Here is a 20,781-nt window from a genome sequence, read left to right on the forward strand (position 1 = left end):
TTGGTTCACCTATCTTGGTAGTTGCTTCCTATTTTCCACAGACTTTTAGCCACTGTGTCAACACAGTGATGCTATTACAAAAGGTATTTTGTAAGCAATGGAGTGAAGGAATCTGTATAGCCCCAGGAAGGTAGCTTAACTTGGCAAGCCTCAATGTATTGCCATCTTTTGTGCTCTCCCATTGATCAGCTGTAAAGAACTTTCCTGTTTTCAGTATTTCTCAACTGAAGGATCACCTTCAAAATATTTGAGATAAAAGTGGAAATGCCATGTGTGGTGGAAGTTGCCTAGCAGTACATAACATGAATTGAGAATAAGGACACATTTGATTAAAAAGCATAGTCAAGTTTACTAGGTGTGTGTGTAAGTAACCAAGTGCATCTTTGCTTGGCAACTCGGATCAGAGCAAAGTTATTGCAATTGTAGAAGATCTGGTATACCATCTGGAGCAGGTGTGACACCCAGTCTGCATTTCACTGCCTTCACCTGCCATAGTTCCTGAATGTTGGACCAAACCTCAAGGTCTGTCTGTGCCATTCCTGATATTTAGAGTGGGGAAGCAAGGAATGTTGCGGGTCGTCACCTAAGGAGGTAAATCTGGTGGGACCCAGAAGGGCCCTGTTCCTGTTCCTCCCTTTGGAACATCATCCTCAAGAGTTTAGACTGGCCCCCACTTGGACACTCTTTCACAAGGCCCTGAAGAACTGGTTCCGTCAACAGGCCTGGGGAACCCAGTATGGGATGGAGCCCATTAAGTGAATGGATCCCATCCGCCCAGTCATTGGATATGATATGGGTGGCAAATAAATTTTATAAATCCATAAATAAGTGGTTCATTTGATTTTATGTTGTTGCCAAGGAGGTTGAGGGGTTACTGATTTTTATTCTTTTTTTTATTGTTTGTAAGCCGCATAGTCATTGAGAGTGGTAGCCATATAAATCTAACAAACTTCTAATTTTAAACTAAATCCAAAGAGAAAGCTCTATCCTAAAAAAAACTTGTGCTGCTTCCAAGGCTTTACACAAGGTACAGATTTTTTCAGGCTTTGCTTTTCTTGACTGAAAAGTTTGAGTCTTTATAAATATAGCTGAAGTGCTACATGGATACATAAGAGGGAAGCTGGTATCCACCACAGAAATACCTACAGTGCTTTCAATCGCCCACTACCCGTACCACCCAAAGCAATTGTAGGCACATCTATGCAAGTAACCTAATTGATGTGCAACCTGAACAGGGCTCCAAATCAGTTAACATTTTTCATCTCAGGCATAACTCTACCTCAGGACACAGAATGACTCCGATCCATTATTTCTGCTGGGTTATCTTATGAATCTTTATGAATGAAGACGGAAACTGAGGGAAATAAATTTCAAGATCTATTTCCTCTACGTTTTTCACAGACAAATGAGAAAGTATTTTGTGTTTCCAATACATAAAATATTACTTAGGTAATTGTCTTATTAGCCACCTTCCACTCTCCATATAAATTTCATTGCTACAGAGTTGGGAAGCATACATATTTTATAAATGGTATCTTGAATTATTGAATTATCAAAGAATTACTGACAATCATAAAAAGAACAGTTGACAGAACAGCCAGGTACCTGAGTAATTTTATAATAATTTTAATGAACTTAAAGACATAGCAATAAACATATTTCTATAATCATATTGAAGATTCTAGCAACAGGCAATAAAACATTTTCTTCAATATCTACATCTATTTATCTTAATGTACAGCTCATATAAAATACTTTGCTCCATGTTTTCTCACATACAAGTGATATCAGGGGGGAAATATCTGCATCAAATCAAGTTATAAAAGCAAAACCTTAATACCATTAAAATCCACCAATTCAAGTAATCATAGAAAATTAAGAACTGCCTCAGTAAAAAATAAAAATGAGGAATTATGTATATCTTGAATATTATATAAATTGAGTTGCACACTTTTGCATTATTTTTCAAGATCTTTTCTGTATTTTCTAGAAATATTTGAAGCTACTGATATTTAGCAGTAAGATTTTTAAAAACAAATTGAGATGTTACGTTGAGCAAATATTAACTGAATAGTACAAATTATTTTGTTGTATCATTGTATATGTCATGGTGGCCAGCAAGAGGGGCCTAGAATGGGTCCTGAACTTTTTATATATACACACAAACACACACACACACACACAGAGAGACTGATCATCCATCTTTTTCTTTGTGTGTGTGTGTGTGTCTAGTCTGTCAGTCAGTGCCAGGCAAGGTAAAAGTTCCACATGGTCCTACAATTCTTTCAGTTCATTAGTCCTATAAAAGTTCTTGAAAAACTAATGTGTTGCTTTCACCACAGCTGTCTTAACTAGAAGCAGAATTTTACTGAATATAACCTCTCACAGATCAACAGTAAGATTAAAAGAAAAGCAGATACTATTATCTGAAGTATTTATTCAAATTGAGCTTAATTGAACTTACCTTCAATTAAGACTGAAGTCCCATCATCTATCCCTACAAATGATCTTGTCTGAAGGTTCAGATCTGAATTAGCTGATCCACACAGAATTATTTTAAGATTATGAATCTGATAGTTAAGTATTTTCAGTTCCATGAGTTACTGCTAAATTCCACAGAATTAGCAAGATCAAGGTGTTTTATTGCAATGACTTTCTAAAACATTTTTACATACATGTACACAGTTCTATTACTATATTATTATCTTAGTGAGATGGGCAGAATAAAAGTTTAAATAATAATAAAAAATTAATATTAAAGCTGCTATATTTATGTCTGAGACTGAGGAAAATTTCAACCAGAACAAAAATTACCTTATATTAATTGTGAAACATTATTGCTACTAACCAAAAAGGATGATTTTGTAATCAATCTCGTTCTCTGAATTAAAAAAAAAAAGAATTTCAATTACTGAGATTGATGGAAGTGTAAATGCATTTAAATGCACATACTATAATAAAAACGAACAATCTGAGCATGACATTCCATAATTGCTTCAAAGATTTTTCTTACTTCTACAATCCTTTCAATATCTAATTTTCTACAAAATGTAGAGAAATATAAATACAAATTAATGAAGAAAACAAGTTCCCAATATAGTTTCAGAACAGAAAAATTATGTATTTATGCTCAGATTTATTCATCAGAATCCAGATTTCTGTCAAATTGTCTTGGAAACCTGAGCTTCTTATATTTTGAATTATTACTGTGAAAACTTAAAAATTAATATTTGGGGGGAAATATTTTTAGACGTTCATTACTTCAGTGGATAGTATAGGACTTCTGATGTGCATTTCTTCAGCTATTTTTTTTTTCAATTTAGTGATTTTCAAACAGTTGATTGTTATGCACTTCTAAGTTGCTCAAGCATAGGTGTTTACCCTGTTGAATAGTAATAACACTGTTAACATGGGGAGTGATATGCATATAGCTTGATATTTTTTTCCAGTATGTAACACAGCATGTAGAGATTTAGTACCAGCTACCATTATTTTGTAAAGTTCTCCCTCTCTCAAAACACTATACAGGATGAGTGATACCACTGTACAGAACTTATTTTCCATAACAGGATTTTCCATAACACTCTCATGCAGTAGGCTCAATGCAAGAAAACAATATGGTCCATTAAGAATAAGTAAGAATAAGAGTTCAGTGACATGCCTCAAGTAAAGCCTGATCTTGTGCAAAGTTCCAAAGAAGTTAGAAGTATAAATACCTGTTGCTTGAAACTGTGTGGCATTAGCAACACTGCCTGTATCTTCTCATTTGCGGCAGATCTCCGTGATCATGTTTACACATTCTAAATGTATTTGCAACCTGGCCTAACACTTAAAATAACAAGGGAAATCATTTTGTCACATTAATCCCTCCAGAATGTGAATGATGAGCCCTTCCCCCTTCACTTTCTGGAAGTTGAGCCTTCCTGCGGTTTTTCACTTTGGAAAATATGAACAGTGCTTTAAGGCAGGCCTTGGGGAATTAGCACCTGCAACCACTTCAATAAAGGAGAAAGGTATAAGCAGCTGAAGCTGGCTGTCGGAGGAGCAACATTTTGCTTTCAGCTGCTCAAGTTGGATGTGTGCAAGATGAATGAAAGAGGAAAAGATTTCTCCATTTCATGTTTAGTTACTTTGAAAGTTAAGGTCATATAAGGCTGAACCTACACAAAAGTATAATCCAGATTCCATGTGAGAAAATGTGATCTTGAAACACCTGTTTCAAGTCAACCACTAGCAGAACTATTTTGGAAAAAAAAAGGGGGGGGGGGTTTAAAGAGTTTTAAGCAATTACATTCATTTCTATTAAGATATTTGAAGCAAAAGTCCTTCCCTGCAAATTTTCAACATTCAAAAGAAACATTAAGTGCAAGAAATTAACTGTATAATCACAGTTCTTACCCAAATAGACAGCAATAATTTCTCTTTTGCATTGTTCTTGAAGTTTCTAAAATAATGTATATATAGTTCAGAACATTTTAAAGATAGTCCTCGGTTATACAATCTCATACACATTCTTCATTTGCATACAAAGGTAATCTCTTCCAATTATTAAATATAATCTTATTGATTAAATGCAGAATCAAATCTGTCATGTTTTCAATACTAATTGACTTAGGCTACTTGTAAATGTTTAAACTACAATTCTGTTGACATCACAATCAACAATGTTGTGTAAATAACGTTGATTGTGATGTCAACAGAATTGTAATTTAAATGTTTACAAGTAACCTAAGTCGATGAATCCGATTATACTTGATACTTTTGACTATTGAATACTTCCCAAGGATCTAGGATGTTGTTCAATATATGTACTTTTCCAAGTAATGCTACTTTTTTTGTAATTGATGAGTTGAGATTCTGTCCTTTCACATTGTATCCAATCACTTTCTCAAGTCTTTTGATATAGCACCAAGTGACGCCAATACTATTTTTTTCCACATTTGCTTGTCCATTTGAAGGTATTTCATATTTACAAATTTTTCTAGTTTTTTCTCATTGACTCTTCTATCTGCAGTTACTGCTTATTATCCAGTTACTTATTATCATCCCTGGCTTATGGACTAAAGGATGATTTTCCTCTTGAAACTTGCTTGCTTATAATATATAACAGAATGCGTAGGAATTCTACTCAGAATCTTGAGAGATCTTAGTTAGGATTATTTATTTTTAAGATATATAAGGCCTCCCAACTCATAAATAATTAAAGCATACAATAAATAAAAAAACACCCATAAAACAAAAACTAGACTCTATATTAAATACAAACTATAAAATGGCTACCAAACACACAACAAAACAGGGACTCCCACTCAACTGACCTTGAATGCATGGGGAGACAGCAAAATCTTAATGACTTTTTAAAAGGTTAATGAGTGGGGTCTGTTGTATATTGAGAGATTGCTAAAATAATCTGATCTGGAATAAGAGAAATTATGAGATCCGGTGTTATGTAATGAATATAGTCCTGAACTGAGACTGAGGAGACCCTATGAAGTTCAGTGCCTAGCCTTGGGCCAGTTGCCATCTCTTAATCTAATATGCTTCAGAGCCTTATTGTAAAAGTTACAAAAAGTTACTGAGGGGAGAAGAAAGATTATATATTTAGTACCTTGGTGGTACAATGCTAGGGAATGTAATAATTTTATTAGAATAACATTGTATACCAAACTTGCTTCTCAACCCATTAAACCAGGGGTGCCAAACTTGTGGCCTGGATGTATCACGTGCTGGCCATGCCCACCCTCAGTTTAGCTAAGGAGAAAAAAAGTCACGATACATGACAATATGATGCCGCGAGTTTGACACCCCTGCCTTAAAACATCAGCAGCATGCAACAAAACAGTGAAAGATGAACAGTTTTACATCCCTTTAATTACTGGCATTGCATGCTTAACAAGTTGACCTAGTATGTGGGGTGCAAGCCACAGCATCTCATGATGTTGTAGTTTTGTTTTGCTATCATTATTGCTACGTTATTATAATTTGTAAGTTATTTTGAATCTTGCTGGATTGAGCAGGATATATAAATTTTATTACATGAATACATTTTATACAGACATGTTCAACAACTGTACAATTAAACCAATAGAGCTGGCCATGTAATTCCTAGTTATCTTGATGCAAACAGATAATTACACCTTAGCTATATTTCTGACTTTATGCTATCCTACATCTGATAATTTCTATCGTTACCATGTGCTATTTTGATCACCCCAGGTTGCTAACTGGGAATCTAAATTCTCCTTGGTCTTGAAATTAGGAAACTATGAATTCTATTACTGATTTAGGCATAAAGCCAGCTAGGAGACTTTGGGCCAGTCATTCTCTCTTAGCCCTAGGAATAGGTCAATGACAAATCATTTTTCAAAAATGTTGCTATGAAAACTGCAAAGACTTATCCATGTAGGTGCCAGGAGTCAAGACAAAAAGAAAGTTGTTAGTAAAGAACTGTAGATTTAGTAACATTTCATAATTTAGGAGATTATACATTCACAAAAAATGATTTCTAATATTGCCATTTTATTTCCACCGAAGTGTATTTTTTCTTGTATTTACAAGGTATTTCACATCTCCTATCCACACTGATCTTGTATAATGAACCAGTATATTTAAAATTCAAAGCAAGTTTACTTTTAAAGTTTTATTTTAAAATAGAAAGTATATATTTCTTTGCAATATTTAAACAATGTTTTCTCTTAAGAAACTGATCAGATGAATTTGAAAGATGAAAAACATAAAATTTTCATCAGCTTTATCTCAACCCCACAGAATCCAAACACTACTTATAGAAGTAGACATAAAAAAGACACAAAAGTAGTATTTATCATGTCGCAGATCATCATGGGTTTATTTTAGATTTACAGATATAACCTTTTAGATAAATCCATGCAAACATCACTGCGTTTCTTGACAAGTTGTATAACTGAAAACCTTCACACAACAGTATTTTTGTAGCTCAGGGATTCATTCAGGCATGTAATGTCTGGTTATATGATGGAAATCCAATCCAGAGAGCAAAATTCAGATCTTCCATTTCTTCTGAGTTAGGCAGCTGCTAAACAATTTAACACAAACAGTTACTGTACCACAATGTAGTAAAATAAAATGTGATTTTTAAATCATGCAAGTGACCTCAATATGCAGAGTCCAATTGATGGGCCACAGCCTTACCAAAGATTTTCTTTCTCCAAAAGTGAGTTGATAGATATTTCTCCTTTGCTCAATGAGATGGCATCCACACAGGATTTTATACAATATGGAATCAGTCTTGATTACAGGCGTAGTTCAACAAGATAATAACAAGTTAAAAATGCAGAACAATCTTCTGCATGATGAAAAATGCAGAACACTTTTCATGCGTTTTACATTTTGTGCAATGAAACATGCAAAACGCTTCAAAGAAACTTTCTGCTTAAATGGTTCAGCAAGAGCCTTCTTTTTTTCTCAAGTCCTGAACACCTGTCCTTACGCTTGTCAGTGTTGCAACTTGGAATGTTATTTACAAAAGCTGTATAAATCAGAAACCATAAAAAGTCAAAGAAAAATGTAAAAAGTAGTCACAGTTTTACAGAAATAATAATTTAAAAAAAACCAAACCATAGCCGAAACACATACTACGGATGAGAAATCCATTTTTAATGGCTGGAAGTCCAAGACTGAAAAAGAAATGTTTTACACAATCAGATATATACAATACAGTTTACATTTTAGTCAGAATTTTAGATTTTTTTTTGACAAGACTATTGCAAGTTATAAATTTTCAATTTATTAAGCTAAAATATAATATTTACAAAATTTCAACAATTGCTGCTTAAAAATTTGGAACAATTTTGTCTGTACTTACCAGGTGCTCGGCAGATTTGTCAGTTATTTCTGAAGCCAACTTATTTTTAACTTCACATTTATCATCATTCTTTTCTTCCTCTGTCTTTGTTAGTTTATCTATGGATGTCTGCATCTGATTCTTGAGATTGTACAATTCACTGTCACCTGAACCCCCCACTTCTCCAGATTCCTTTAGTTTTGGAAGGATGGATTCCATGCATGTCACAGTTTGGTTTTGTACATTTTCCCCACCACAGCTCCACAACAGCTTATCAGGCGTGTCTCCTTTGCTACTATATAGGGGTTGGGGCATGGAAACAGAAGACATATCCTGCAATTGAACAAGGGGCATGCTTACTTCTGCCATGTCACCCTTTGATGCAGAAGACACCACATGTGGAATAATTGCATCTGAAATCACTGAGCAAAATTTCTCCTCCTGATCATCAGAGGTAAATGCCACAAAATTAATTATTTCAGATTCAATCACTGGTTGGTCAGTGTCCAACTCACTCATTTTGCTGGACTCTAAACAAATAGGTGCAACCATTTCTAACTTTGGACTGTCTGCATTGTCCTCATTTAAAATTTCAGTTGGCAGAATATCCACCACTTCATGTTCCACTGTAATATTTCCCAGAGTGAAATCAATGGATTCTAATTCCAAATTTGGTTTCAGTCTGGGAGAGTCCATAGCCTTTGTTTCATCAGATTTTGGAGAGACTCCTTTATTTTCTAAATCCAGGGAAAAAGTAGTAGCCTGTTCAAAACTAAGTTCTGGATATGTATTGTTTAAGTCAAAATTATCAGCTGTTGAGGTATTCAATACTTCAGTATTCAAATCTGTGAAGGAAAGGGTCACCTCTCCAAGATGCCCAATACTGATTTCTGTTGGAAGAGGATCTAGTGATTCTTGGCTCATTTCTGGCTGAAGTATTGAAAAATTAGCACTTTCTGTTTCTACAGTTCTTCTTTCTTCAGTGCTACTTAATTCCAAATCAGAGGCAGAAAATTTTTGTGCATCATGTTTTATAAACATGAATTCCACATAATTAGGTTTAATTTCATTTGTAGAAGAAATACTATCCAATACTTCTGTTTTTTCCATTTGGAGTTCCTTGGTTTCACAGCTTAATGGGAATGGATTGATTTGCTCATATTTCTCTTCTGTGGTAATTATTGTTGTTACATTAACAAAGTTCTCATTTGTAATCTCTTCAGATTCTAGAATGTTAACTACATTGAAATCCTCACCATCCTTTAACTGAGAACCATTCAAATCCTCTTGTTCATTGTTTGTAAGGAAAGAGTCTAATTCAACTTTATTTAGCTCTGAATCTGAATACTGGACCTTTGAAGGCTGAAGACTTTTCCCACTATTGCATTCCTTAGTGTCTAGTTTTAGATCAATTGGCAATTCTTTAGAATAACTATCAATTTGCACAGAATCAGAGATAGATTCTGGTAGATTGTTAGAGATTTCTGAGAATTGTGTGATGGACTGATCATTAGAAATGTCATGTTCTGCTGTCTCAAGGCTGGCAGATGGCTCATTAAAGCCATCCAAAGGAAGAGGGCTCATTTTTTCTATCTGCACAGCTAATTCATTTTTCTCAGGTTTAGATGATTTCTTGTTAAATTCAGATGGAACAGGAATTCCCACTTCTTCCTCATTATGGAATGGATAAGAGGTACTAGTTGCTAAATCATCTGCTTCTGACAATGTAGACTGTATATCTGGAAAGGAGACATTTTCTAGATCTCTCTCAGCACTGGTTTTGATTTCAGTAATTTCATCGGTTGTCATCATTTTCTCATCTTTTACTTCCTCTGTTTCTGGATTCCTAGCTGAGGAACTGCAAAGAGATTCCTCTGAAAAAGGATTACAACTTGGCTTTGAATTTATCTGTAGACTTGTATTTTTCTCCTTCTCAGTAGGATTCAATTTTCCTTTTTCTGAAATTGCAGAATTCACTAGCTTGCTTTCTGCTGGATTCCTTCCACTACTGTTGTAAAAAATGTCATATAGATCTTTAGCATTGCCTGCAGCCAGAGAAGAGTTATTTTTCTTTAATTTTTTAACATGTTCCCCAAAAACAGTTGGAGGTGGCAAGGGGCGAGGACACATGGGCATTTCCAATATGTTCTTATCATCCTCAGATACACCGGGTGCCATATCATCTGCCAGGATAACCAGCTGTTTTGGTGGCGGAGGGGGTTGAGGGGCAAATACTATTGGTGGTGGCTGCGGTACAGATAGTGACAGTGGTGGCCCTGGAGGCAGTGGCAGTAGAGGAGGGCGCCTATGTGGCCTCTCAAGAGATTGCTCATTTGCTTTTGTCATGTGCGAGACATCTTGTTCTTTCACCATTGCTGCAAGCTCCCGTGCCTTTGCCTGAGCTTTTGCTACCACCTCTGCATGCTCCTGGGCCTTCGTTACATTTACATGTTCCACGGCCTTTGTCTCATTTTCATGCTTGCCTTCCTCTGCTTCTTCCTTTATATCTTTTATATCCTCCTGTGATCCCTTTAAAACTACTACTTCTCCCCCAAATGCTTTTGATATAATATCTGGTGCCAAAACAATGTCTGGATTTCCCTCTTTGACAACCGGTAGAGGTTTGGCAGTGGTACCAGAAGATTTTATAGACAAAAAAGTATTTAGGGGTGCTGGCTTGCTTACTGTTGTAACTGCAGTCTTCCTTAGAACCATCACTGGGATTGGTAAATTGGGGCGGATTTTGGTTTGCGATGAAGTAGAAACAACTGGTGTCCAGGGGCTTGTATGTGGAATGACGGTTTTTCCAGATAACTTAATTGCAATGGGCTTTGAATTTTGCTTTCCAGATTGCGACTTACTTTCTTTACCTTCCTCGGGGCTCTCTTCTTTAAAAACAGCTGTATCTTTCCCCTGATTTTTTTCATCTCTCTCACTCTTTCTCCAACTGAATTTTCCAAAAGTGGTTAGTTTTGACTCCTTTTCAGATTCCTCTTTTCTCTCTTCCTTCTTCTCCATTTCTTTGTCATCTTTCTTTAATTTAAGTTGAATCCCACATTTTTCACCATTAGTGATTTCTTTCCTTTTACTAATTTCACATTCATTATTCTCATCTCCTAGTTCTTTGATATTCTTTGTTTCTTCTTTCTTTGCTGTTTTTGTTGTCTTCTCATCTTTTTCCTCTTTTTGTTTTTCACACAGTTTCCGTCTCAGCCTGCGTTCAGTTTCCTGAATCACAGACAATCCTGCCTGATGGTCCAGATTCCGTCTTTCTTCATAGAGAGGATTCTCATCCACATGTTTCTATGGGATGAAAGGAAACATTTCAGCACTGTTACTTAATGCATCAATTATCCATTGGATTAAGTCTGGATTCTTAATTTATTCTCTTTCTTATTCCACTACCTGATGAATTAATTGTATTTACTGGAAAAGAGACGGGAGGGGGATGACAGAACATATACTTTTTAAGTAGCAAAAGTCAAGCATTAAAAACTTTCTGAATTTCTATTAAGTTAAGACTATTGAGATGATATTTCTAACAAAATGAAAAAGACAAAAGTGTCAGATAGCAAAATAAATATTAAAAAAGTGAAATAAAATCACATTCAAAAGTTATAACCTGCTTTATATTAAATCATATTTCTGAATCTTCAGCAGAGTTTGCACTTGCAGGCAATAACTCCCTAAGATCAGAGAATATCATGCCCCACCTATACCTACAGATACCAAAGATGGCTTTGTCCTGCCTTGCTGTTAACAGAAGTCAAGAGGAACAAAATAGCTTTTAAAAGACAGGGCACTAATTATGATATGCACCGATGAATTATACAAAACTAATATTCTGGACACTAACCTTATATTTCTCATTATGTAGATGACTTTTGACATGTTGTTCTGCTGATATCTGGTCTCCAAAGAATTCACTGCAGAGTTGGCAGTAATATCCAGTGACTGGGATAAGAAATTCAGAACCTAAAATGCCCCCCAGCAAGATTCAGTCACAAAAATTGATTAAGAAACTATGTAATTTTAGCAAGCACAGAGCAACAATTAAAATATTATCAGCAAAATATACTATGGATTCTAAACACAATTCCTGTTAGAATAATTTGATCTGACATTAAATAAAAACCTGCTTTTGTCCATCATTCCTTATTAGTTATTTCAACCCAGTGTAGAGATCAAATATAAATTGCTTTTCCACTTCTATTTACTTCTGAAGTAAAGCATTAATCAAGAAAAAAATTGCTTAAAATTTAGAAAAAATCTAAACAGAGTCGCCAGAATCATGAGATGGGCAACAACTAAGTTAGTTTGATAGATAGATAGATAGATAGATAGATAGATAGATAGATAGATAGATAGATAGATAGATAGATAGATAGATAGATAGATAGATAGATAACAACCAAAGTTGTTTAACATTGTTAACTGCTTAACATTACAATGGCCTGTGACAGTGTGCTTTGAGCAACTAAAGGTAAGACAGACAGCATACCTTTGGCTGGAACAGGTATTTTGTCAATTCGTTTTGTGACTTCCTGCTTTGTTTCATTTGGAGTCTTTGCTGCCCAGGGTCTGTTATATGGATCCAAGGTCTATTTGCACAATGACAAAAACATATAGACTGATACATGAAAAAGAGGCTTGGCTTTTGGTCAAAGTTAAGATTATTCAAAAAGAAATTTATATCAGCAGCATACAGTATGTGGAAGAATTGTTATCCCTCTCTCCACTATAACTTACTACAAATGAAGTATGTAAAGTTAAAACATATCAGTATGTGTGTACTCTATCATCTCACAGACTGCAGTCAAATCAAACATCTTGAATCTCCAAGGATCTATGCAAGGGTCCTTTATATAGACTTCAGTTCAGCATTCAATACCATCAATCCAGATATTCTTCTCACTAAACTAACTCAGGTAGCTGTACCTGACCACATTTGTAAGTGGATCATAAGGTTTCTAACAGATTAGAAGCAGCACGTGAAGCTAGGCAAAATCACATCAGATACCTGCACAATTAGTACAGGTGCCCCCCCAGGGCTATGTGCTCTCTCCATTACTCTTTTCTCACTATACCAATGACTGCATTTCAAAGGAGCCCTGTGTGATTGGTCTCATTCAAGATGACGATGAATCTGCATACAGATGGAAAGTTGAACAAGTTCCCCTATGGTGCAGTCGGAACAATCTTAAACTGAATACACGCAAAACTGTAGACATAATAGATTTTAGGAGAAGCCTTCCTATTCTACCACCTCTTGCAATACTAGACAATACAGTTTTGACAATAAGACCTTCAAGTTTCTAGGTTCTATAATATCTCAAGACTTAAAATGGACACCTAGTCCCATCTGGACTATTGTAATGTTCTCTACATGGGGCTCCTCTTGAGGAGCACCCAGAGGCTCCAACTGGTCCAGAATGCGGCCGCGTGAGTGATAATGGGGGCGACTCGTCGCTCCCATGTAACACCCCTCTTGCGCAAGCTGCACTGGCTCCCGGTGGTCTTCTGGGTGCGCTTCAAGGTGTTGGTTACCACCTTTAAAGCGCTCCATGGCTTAGGACCTGGTTACTTACAGGACCGCATTCTGCCACCATTTTCCTCCCACCGACCGACACGCTCCCACAGAGAGGGCCTCCTCAGTGTGCCGTCGGCCAAACAAGGTTGACTGACAACCCCCGGGGGAGAGCCTTCTCTGTGGGGGCTCCTACCCTATGGAATGAATTGCCCCCGGACATACGAAGGATCCCCGACCTCCATGCCGTCCATCGTGCTCTGAAGACCCTATTATTTCAGCAAGCCGGTCTGACGGGATAAATGATTTTAAATTGGGTTTTAAAAGTGGCTTAAAATGGTTTTAATTGGAAGTTTTAATTTTGGCCAAAGATTGAATTGTTTTAATATGTTTTTTTAAATTTTGTCTTGTATGTTGTTTTATTATGGCTGTTCACCGCCCTGAGTCCTTCGGGAGAAGGGCAGTATACAAATATAATAAAAACGAAACAGAAGCTCACAGGGAAAAAAAGATCTTATGCCTTGCCTCGCTGCCAATGTTGGGATGCCTTGCCTCCCGCCGGCCAGCTGATCTTCAAGTCTCTGCTGGGCATGCATGCATGTCCATGCACGCACATGCACCTTTCCGTTTGGGCATGCGTGCATGCACAGTTTGGGCACTCAGTGTCTAAAAGGTTTGCCATCACTGACATAGGGCATTGCACACCAAAACAACCAGACACAGAGAGTTTTTCCCCCCATGCTACAACTCTGCTAAACAACTAATTCCCTCAACACTGTCTATGCCCTAGGATGTCAAGCCACCTAGTAGGTATTACTTATTATCCTCTCATCTGTCCTATTACCTATTTCCTTAAATTCCTATGACTATAACTTTGTTGTTGTATCTCATGATTTCTGTTGAATATTTTTATTTAGTACCCTATTATGACTTATGTTGATTGTTTAGTATCCTATGATTGTTACTGAGTGTTGTATCTATGATTTATGATGGTTGCATTTTATGATGATTATCACTTTTTGCTTATATGTACACTGAGAGCTTATGCACTGGAGACAAATTCCGTATGTGTGTCCAATCACACCTGGCCAATAAAGAATTCTATTCTATTCTAAAATGGCAGTTTTTCTGAATTTCCTTATGGTAGAGACACTATAGAATATACTACATAAGTGAATTCATTCCCAAGTGCATCGATCAAAAAATAAGAGATTTCACATATGCCACAAAGCTTCGGTTTCCATAAGAGTTTATTTAGGCTTTAGTGACATAGTGTATTGATAAATATAGACTGAATAATGAAGTCCAATACTAGCTGCTATGCAAGTCAATTTTAAGTAAATATAACAAATTTGGTGACCGTGCTAAATAAAGCAAGCAAATAAACCTTTTAAAGGCATATTTAATTGGCATGGGACTCTTTGCCATTAAAAATATATTTGACAAATATAAAATATAATTACAAATTGATAAGTGGACACATACCTGTCTATGTTTCTTATTATGCATATGTGTGAAGAAATCAAACATAGTTCCACAGGTAGTATTGCAATCTTTACACCAATGGTTCCCTGTATCATAGTAGTCATAAATACTGGTCGCTTGCAATGGCTGTGAAGACGATTCCATAGGCTTAGGACTCTTTCCCTTGAATCTGTCACTATTAGTTTTTGATTCCTACATTAAAAAAAAAACATCTATAAGGTATACAATAAGAGTTCCTTAAAACCAGATTTTAGTAAATAACACACACACACACCCCTATACATACTCTGTGTCTTTGTGTGTGTAAGAGACAGACAGAGAGACCAACTGCATTATAGATCTATACTGGTCAAGCCAATGAAAATTTCATTGTTTCAGTGAGCTGGAATTACTGATTCAGATGATGTTCAATCAACAAGAACTTCCAATGAGATGCAGGTATGTTGTCTAAATGACTAGTATATAAGCAATCAATGAATTAAATGTATATGCCACAAGGCATACGTTGGAGGAGGGTTTGCATGCAATGTATGCGTAGGAATGTAATATGAGTAATTCTAACCAAATCAGGAATAGTTGAAAGATTCTATGTTGTACTGTGCACAATACTCAAAATAGATAGAATGATAGATGTGTAACACTCCCCACCTCCATTTATATTTAGAATTCTGGATTATATTTCAAGTCTTGTACAGAAACTGTCTATTATATTAGTTGGACCAATCCCTCTTTCTCAGGTCTAGGAAAGAGGCAATGGCAAAACCATTTCTGCAATGTTAAAAATAAATCTGCAGGGAATTGTCCAGGTAGTCAACACAGACTCAAAGGCAGTGTGTATGCACACACACATGCTGTCTCTCTCTTTCTCTCTCTCACACACACACTTAAATATAGATGGCAAAAAATGTTCTTCCTTTCATACAGGCTGAAATAAGTTAGCATCAGTACCTAGAATTTACCTTGATTAGATCAGAAGTTTTCTCCTGAATCCTTGCATTTTCTGAAGAGTCTTTACTTTCTGAAGATAGTTTCCGGGATTTCTCAAAAATATTAATCCCCAGAATCTGGGCTACCTTGTCAAGTTCAGATTGTTTCTTCTCTGCAGCATCAGCATTCATCTTCAGCTGAGCTATTTCCTTTGCAATGTTGTCTTGCAGCCGGTTGACTTCTATTAGCAAAGGGTCTTTATGTCCATCCTTCTCCCTCCGTTTCTTCCTCAGCAATTCTCCTGAACCAAACAAAGTGGTTGAATACAAAAGGCAAGAAAATTATGTTCACAAATGCAAAATGATTGTAATCATTAACGTTATTAAATATCATGGCTCACCCAAATGTCACAAGGGGTGCACCACTGAGTGTAAAACAAGCTAATGTTGCCTATATATAATAAATTCTGGGATGCATATAATAGAAAAGAAGCAAACATAACCCATTTAATCCATCTGATTATATAATATCAAACTCTATTTAAAAACATCCCAGGAAAAATGGGTCATGAGAACAAACAGTACCTTGCTGTTTCGAAAGTCTGTTTAATTCAGCTCTGAGATAATGTAGTTTTTTTTGCCGTGCTTCTTGTTCAGCTTTCAACTTCTCAATTTCCTCTACTACCTAAAAAAGTGTTGAAGGAAAAAACCGCATAAACCACCATCTTCCTTAGCAAAAGGTCATGCAACATTGCAAAAATCAGTGTGGTAATGTACATTGCATCTTGAATTCAAGTGATTTCAATAATCACTTTTGAGTAATCATTTGAATAATTGTGCAAATTTAGCTTTTATCAGCAATAGCATCTCTTTTGTTATATGTTGCATCTGTGTTTATTTTTCAGTGAAGAATCACATCAAAGTTCTTTAGCATTAACTATCTTCTGCTGGGAAGCACTATGGCCTATAAGTAAATTTTAAGTAAGTCACAAGCCATGCAGGATAAAGTATATTTAAACCTATTGAAATTAATGGACTGCATATCTGCAATCATGTTTGGAATCAATCAATTCCAACACAGTACAAATATTTTAAATATTTTTAAATGTGTATTAAATAACCCACTGTATTATGTTTGAGTTAAGCATTCATAATTTTACAATTTTTAAATGGTTTACTTCATTATTGAATGAAAAGCAAGCAACAATATAAGGAAATTACAATACAGAATAATTTTTTATCATGAATTTAATTCACTTAAAACCAATCTCCACATTTGGTTTCTTCCTTAGCTAATATTTGTTAATTTTAATGTTAATATTTATCATTTTAATGTTTTAATGTCTTATATTGTTATTTTCATCATTTAACAAGCTGCCCAGAATCAATTGATAACAAGATGGGAAGTGTATACATTTAATAAATAAATTGGCATATTTCCAAGATTATGATCTAGTCCAGTGGTCCCCAACCTTTGCAGTTTGGTGGTCTAGTTGTGGGGGGGAAGGGAATTGGGCCACACGAGTGGTGGGCTGGTCGAGTTGCACAAGTTGAGCTATGCACACCTGTGTATGCCGGCCTGGCTCTGAATAGGCCACGGCCCGGTAGTGAGCCACAGCCCGGGTATTGGGGACCTCTGATCTAGTCTGTTTCATTCTAAAAAAACTAATTATCCCTTGAAATCAGGGTCTAAAACATTTTTAGCTCAAAATATTTCAAGGTTGAAATAAAATGAACTCCTTTGACACCACAGCAAAATATTCTGTTTTGTCCCTACAATAAAAGAAAAAAATGCAAAAACATCTTGAGTATTTCAAGCTCAAAACAGAACATATTTTATAAGGTTGGAATAAACACTTAAAACATGTTGAGTTTTATTTTCTCAGAAAAAACAAGCAACCTGACCATTCCAATAGAACATTTCAAGTGACACTACTTTGCTCCAGGTTCAAAATAGTATTTGTTTCTTATGTTATGGATATTCCTACTAGAAACACATTTATGAGGTTTGTTTACCAAACCAAGTTTACAGAGCTTACATATGAATTACAATATAATTAAAATATTAAATGCAATGTAATCAATTTAATTTAAATTCCAGCATAAGCACCTACATTTTATTGAGTTTGGCACTGCTAGTTATTTTCTGAAAGAGTCAAAAATTTACTTGCTTCCAGAACACTAGGAGGCTGGGAGCATCTCATGAGCTAAGATATTCCAAATAAGTGGGACTTTTGCAGAGAATTCCCATTGTTGCACCCCTTTCCACCATACCTCCTGGTAGCTGGAAATCCTTAGCAGGCCTTCCTAGATGTTTGTGTAGGACAGATAGAACTATTGAGGAAAGGCATTCCCTAAGATAGCAAGGCACTAAGCAATATAGGTCTGTATTGGAAGAGACCAACTTTCTATTCAGAAGCCTACTGATAGCCAGTGCAGTTCTCACAGCAGAGATGAAATATGACAGTATCATGACTAACCATCCAATATGCCTGCTACTGTGTTCAGGAGCAACTTAGGTTTTCAAATGGTCTTCAAGTAGCCATAAGGTAAGCAAAATTCGAAAAGAACATTTAGTGAAATTGAAAAATATACACAGATGTTCATCATTTTAGGCCTTTAAATTATATATATTTAAATTATATATATATATATATTAAAAAGTACCCACCTTTTGTTTCCTAGAAGCTCGATTTTTTTCATCAGATAGTCTTTCCTTGGAACCTCTTAGTGAAGATTGAGAAAAAGGAGAATGTAATTTTGAATAAGGAGCTACTGTGGGAATTTGCACAAGCACAGAGTCATCTCTTTTGATATCAGGAGTCCCTTTGGCTGTGGAAACTGTCTCAATAACTCTAAGATTGGGCCGTGTTGGATTTGGTGGCACCGTTAGTGTGACAAGGCCATGCATATCTGTAAGCCCAGGGTCAGTCTGCTGAGCATACATGGGCCAGCCTGAAGCTGCATAAGCCATGTAGTGTCCATACGCATCATAGCCAGGAGGGGCCATTGTGGGAGGAGGGTAGTTTTGCGGTAATTGTGGTGTAGGAAAAGGTGAAAAGGGTGAAAGTCTGTATTGGGAAACAGAGGGGGCTGTAGGTGTCAAATTAGGAAGAGATGGTGGAGCTGATGGAATTAGAGATAGTGGAGGAACAGATTGCTCAACTGTGTTAACAGGATTATCTCTTCCTAACATTTTGCTTGTATTGTGGTCCGATTTTGTAACAGAGGATATAACTTTAGATAATGGATAAGAAGAAGTAGGTGAGAGAGTGTGCTTCTGGTTTGATTCTGGAGAATAAGTTTCACTGCGATTGCGACGCCTCTCCCACATTTCTGGTTTGGAAGAAGCTCCTGAATAACGATCAGGTGAATGAGATGACTTTTTCCCGTGAAGACGTTCCTGAGTGCGGGCAGCAAGTTTACCTATTTCGGCCACCCCAATGTCAAGACCAATAGTTTTAAGCAAATTATGAATCTTCTCATATTCTGGTCTGGATTCATCTAATGATTCTGATTTTACAGATGAAGGAGGTGGAGAATCTACTTTTGGGCTTACAGATTCCTTCCCATCACTCAATGTTAGTTTTTGAGTAGATGGAGAGCTGGTATTACAATCATCATCATCATCACCATAAAGAAATTTCTCTTCATCCTCAAGGTCATCAGGAAAACTGTTCTTTTTTTTTTCTTCTGTATTATTAGAGTCTGCCATGGCCTCCAAAATGCCCAGAATCCGTGAAAAGCCACTTCCATCCTGGCTGGCTCTTTCATGAGGAAGCAGGAAATCACCAGGGTGGTCAACAGACTCTGATGTTGACTCATGAGGCTCTTTTTGTTTTAAAAAATTTTCAGAGTTTTGTTCAGCAGGAAGTGTATTTTTATGTGGACCAGAAAATGGTCTCCAGTCAGGCTCACTGCCTTGAGTTTCCTTACTGGTAGACTCTGCAACTGCACTTTTGTTGAATTGTTTGAGGAAATTCTCTACCTCCAATGAAAAAGGAGCAACACTACTACGCTGGGGCAAAGAAGAATGATTTGAAAGAAGTGGGGGCTCTTTAATAGAGGAAGAACTGCTAGAAAAGACTTCAGGCTAAAAAAAGAGAAAAAATCATCATTTGTTACTGCATTCCATGATTAATGTAATCAATAGTCCATTTCATAAGACAACATCTTCATATAGTTGGATTATCGTCAATAGTTTAAAACCCAAACAGGAAATTATAAAAAGAAAAAATTGAGACTGAAAAACACATACCGGTACAGATTTCAAAATATTATGTGGTTATTTTTGTCACAGTACTCTACAGGTATTGCACAATTATATCCGAGTCTATATCTAAAGTCACAACATTTATCTCTTTGATAAAGATGCTCAGAAAGCTGCAAAAAGTGGTAAGTATCAGATGAATAATGGTAACATGCTCCAATGCAGTCCAATCTATTTTGCAATGTTGTGCTGCTGAGAAATAGAACTAATAATACAACAAAAATAGTGTCAGTTTGACTGTCTTAGTAATAACCCATCCCTCTCCCATGTAGGACAAGTAAAACGGTTGACTTGCTCTCAATCATACTTATACAAAACCAATTTTAATTGGTTTGTGATCCTCATGCTTATACCTTGATACCTGATTATTTGGGATCCCCTAACAATAATTAACCTTGGCTTCAACATCATGGCTTCAAAATCTAAGGGACTGGTTTGGACAAAACTCAACAGCACTTTTTCATGTGGCTGTTGATAAAAATAGGACCACCGACATGATTGCCAGCATCCAATGATGGATATGGCACAAGAAGAACAACAATAATTAAAAAGGAAAAAAGCTTGTGTCACAATTTGGGTGTCCTCCTGGACACACGACTGTCTTTAGAAGAGTATATGACGGCCGTGGCCAGGGGGGCTTTTTATCAGGTTCGCCTGATACGCCAGTTGCGCCCCTTTCTGGATCGGGACTCCTTATGCACAGTCACCCATGCCCTCGTCACGTCTCGCCTGGACTACTGCAACGCTCTCT

At 36.3% G+C, this 20,781-nt stretch overlaps 1 protein-coding gene across 4 annotated transcripts in view; it reads right to left on the minus strand.

Annotated features, from left to right (window-relative positions):
• Positions 1-6,819: 6,819 nt before the first annotated feature.
• The window catches only part of LOC117671868 (zinc finger protein 318-like), a 31,065-nt gene continuing 17,103 nt past the window's right edge, over positions 6,820-20,781 (minus strand). For 2 of the 4 annotated variants that reach the window (XM_034428113.3, XM_060692430.2), the window contains 8 exons: positions 18,432-19,853; positions 16,346-16,445; positions 15,794-16,062; positions 14,835-15,026; positions 12,324-12,423; positions 11,679-11,797; positions 7,844-11,125; positions 6,820-7,054 (listed from right to left, as the gene is read on the minus strand). In XM_034428113.3, the coding sequence (XP_034284004.2) occupies positions 6,968-7,054; positions 7,844-11,125; positions 11,679-11,797; positions 12,324-12,423; positions 14,835-15,026; positions 15,794-16,062; positions 16,346-16,445; positions 18,432-19,853 (5,571 nt within the window). In that variant the 3' untranslated portion in view covers positions 6,820-6,967. Of the gene's footprint in view, positions 7,656-7,843; positions 11,126-11,678; positions 11,798-12,323; positions 12,424-14,834; positions 15,027-15,793; positions 16,063-16,345; positions 16,446-18,431; positions 19,854-20,781 lie in introns of all 4 variants that reach the window. The other 2 variants (XR_015731472.1, XM_034428114.3) reach the window with 2 other exon arrangements.

The sequence above is a fragment of the Pantherophis guttatus genome, chromosome 1 (genome assembly GCF_059756535.1).
Source record: "Pantherophis guttatus breed Tessera chromosome 1, ASM5975653v1, whole genome shotgun sequence".
NCBI lineage: Eukaryota > Metazoa > Chordata > Lepidosauria > Squamata > Colubridae > Pantherophis > Pantherophis guttatus.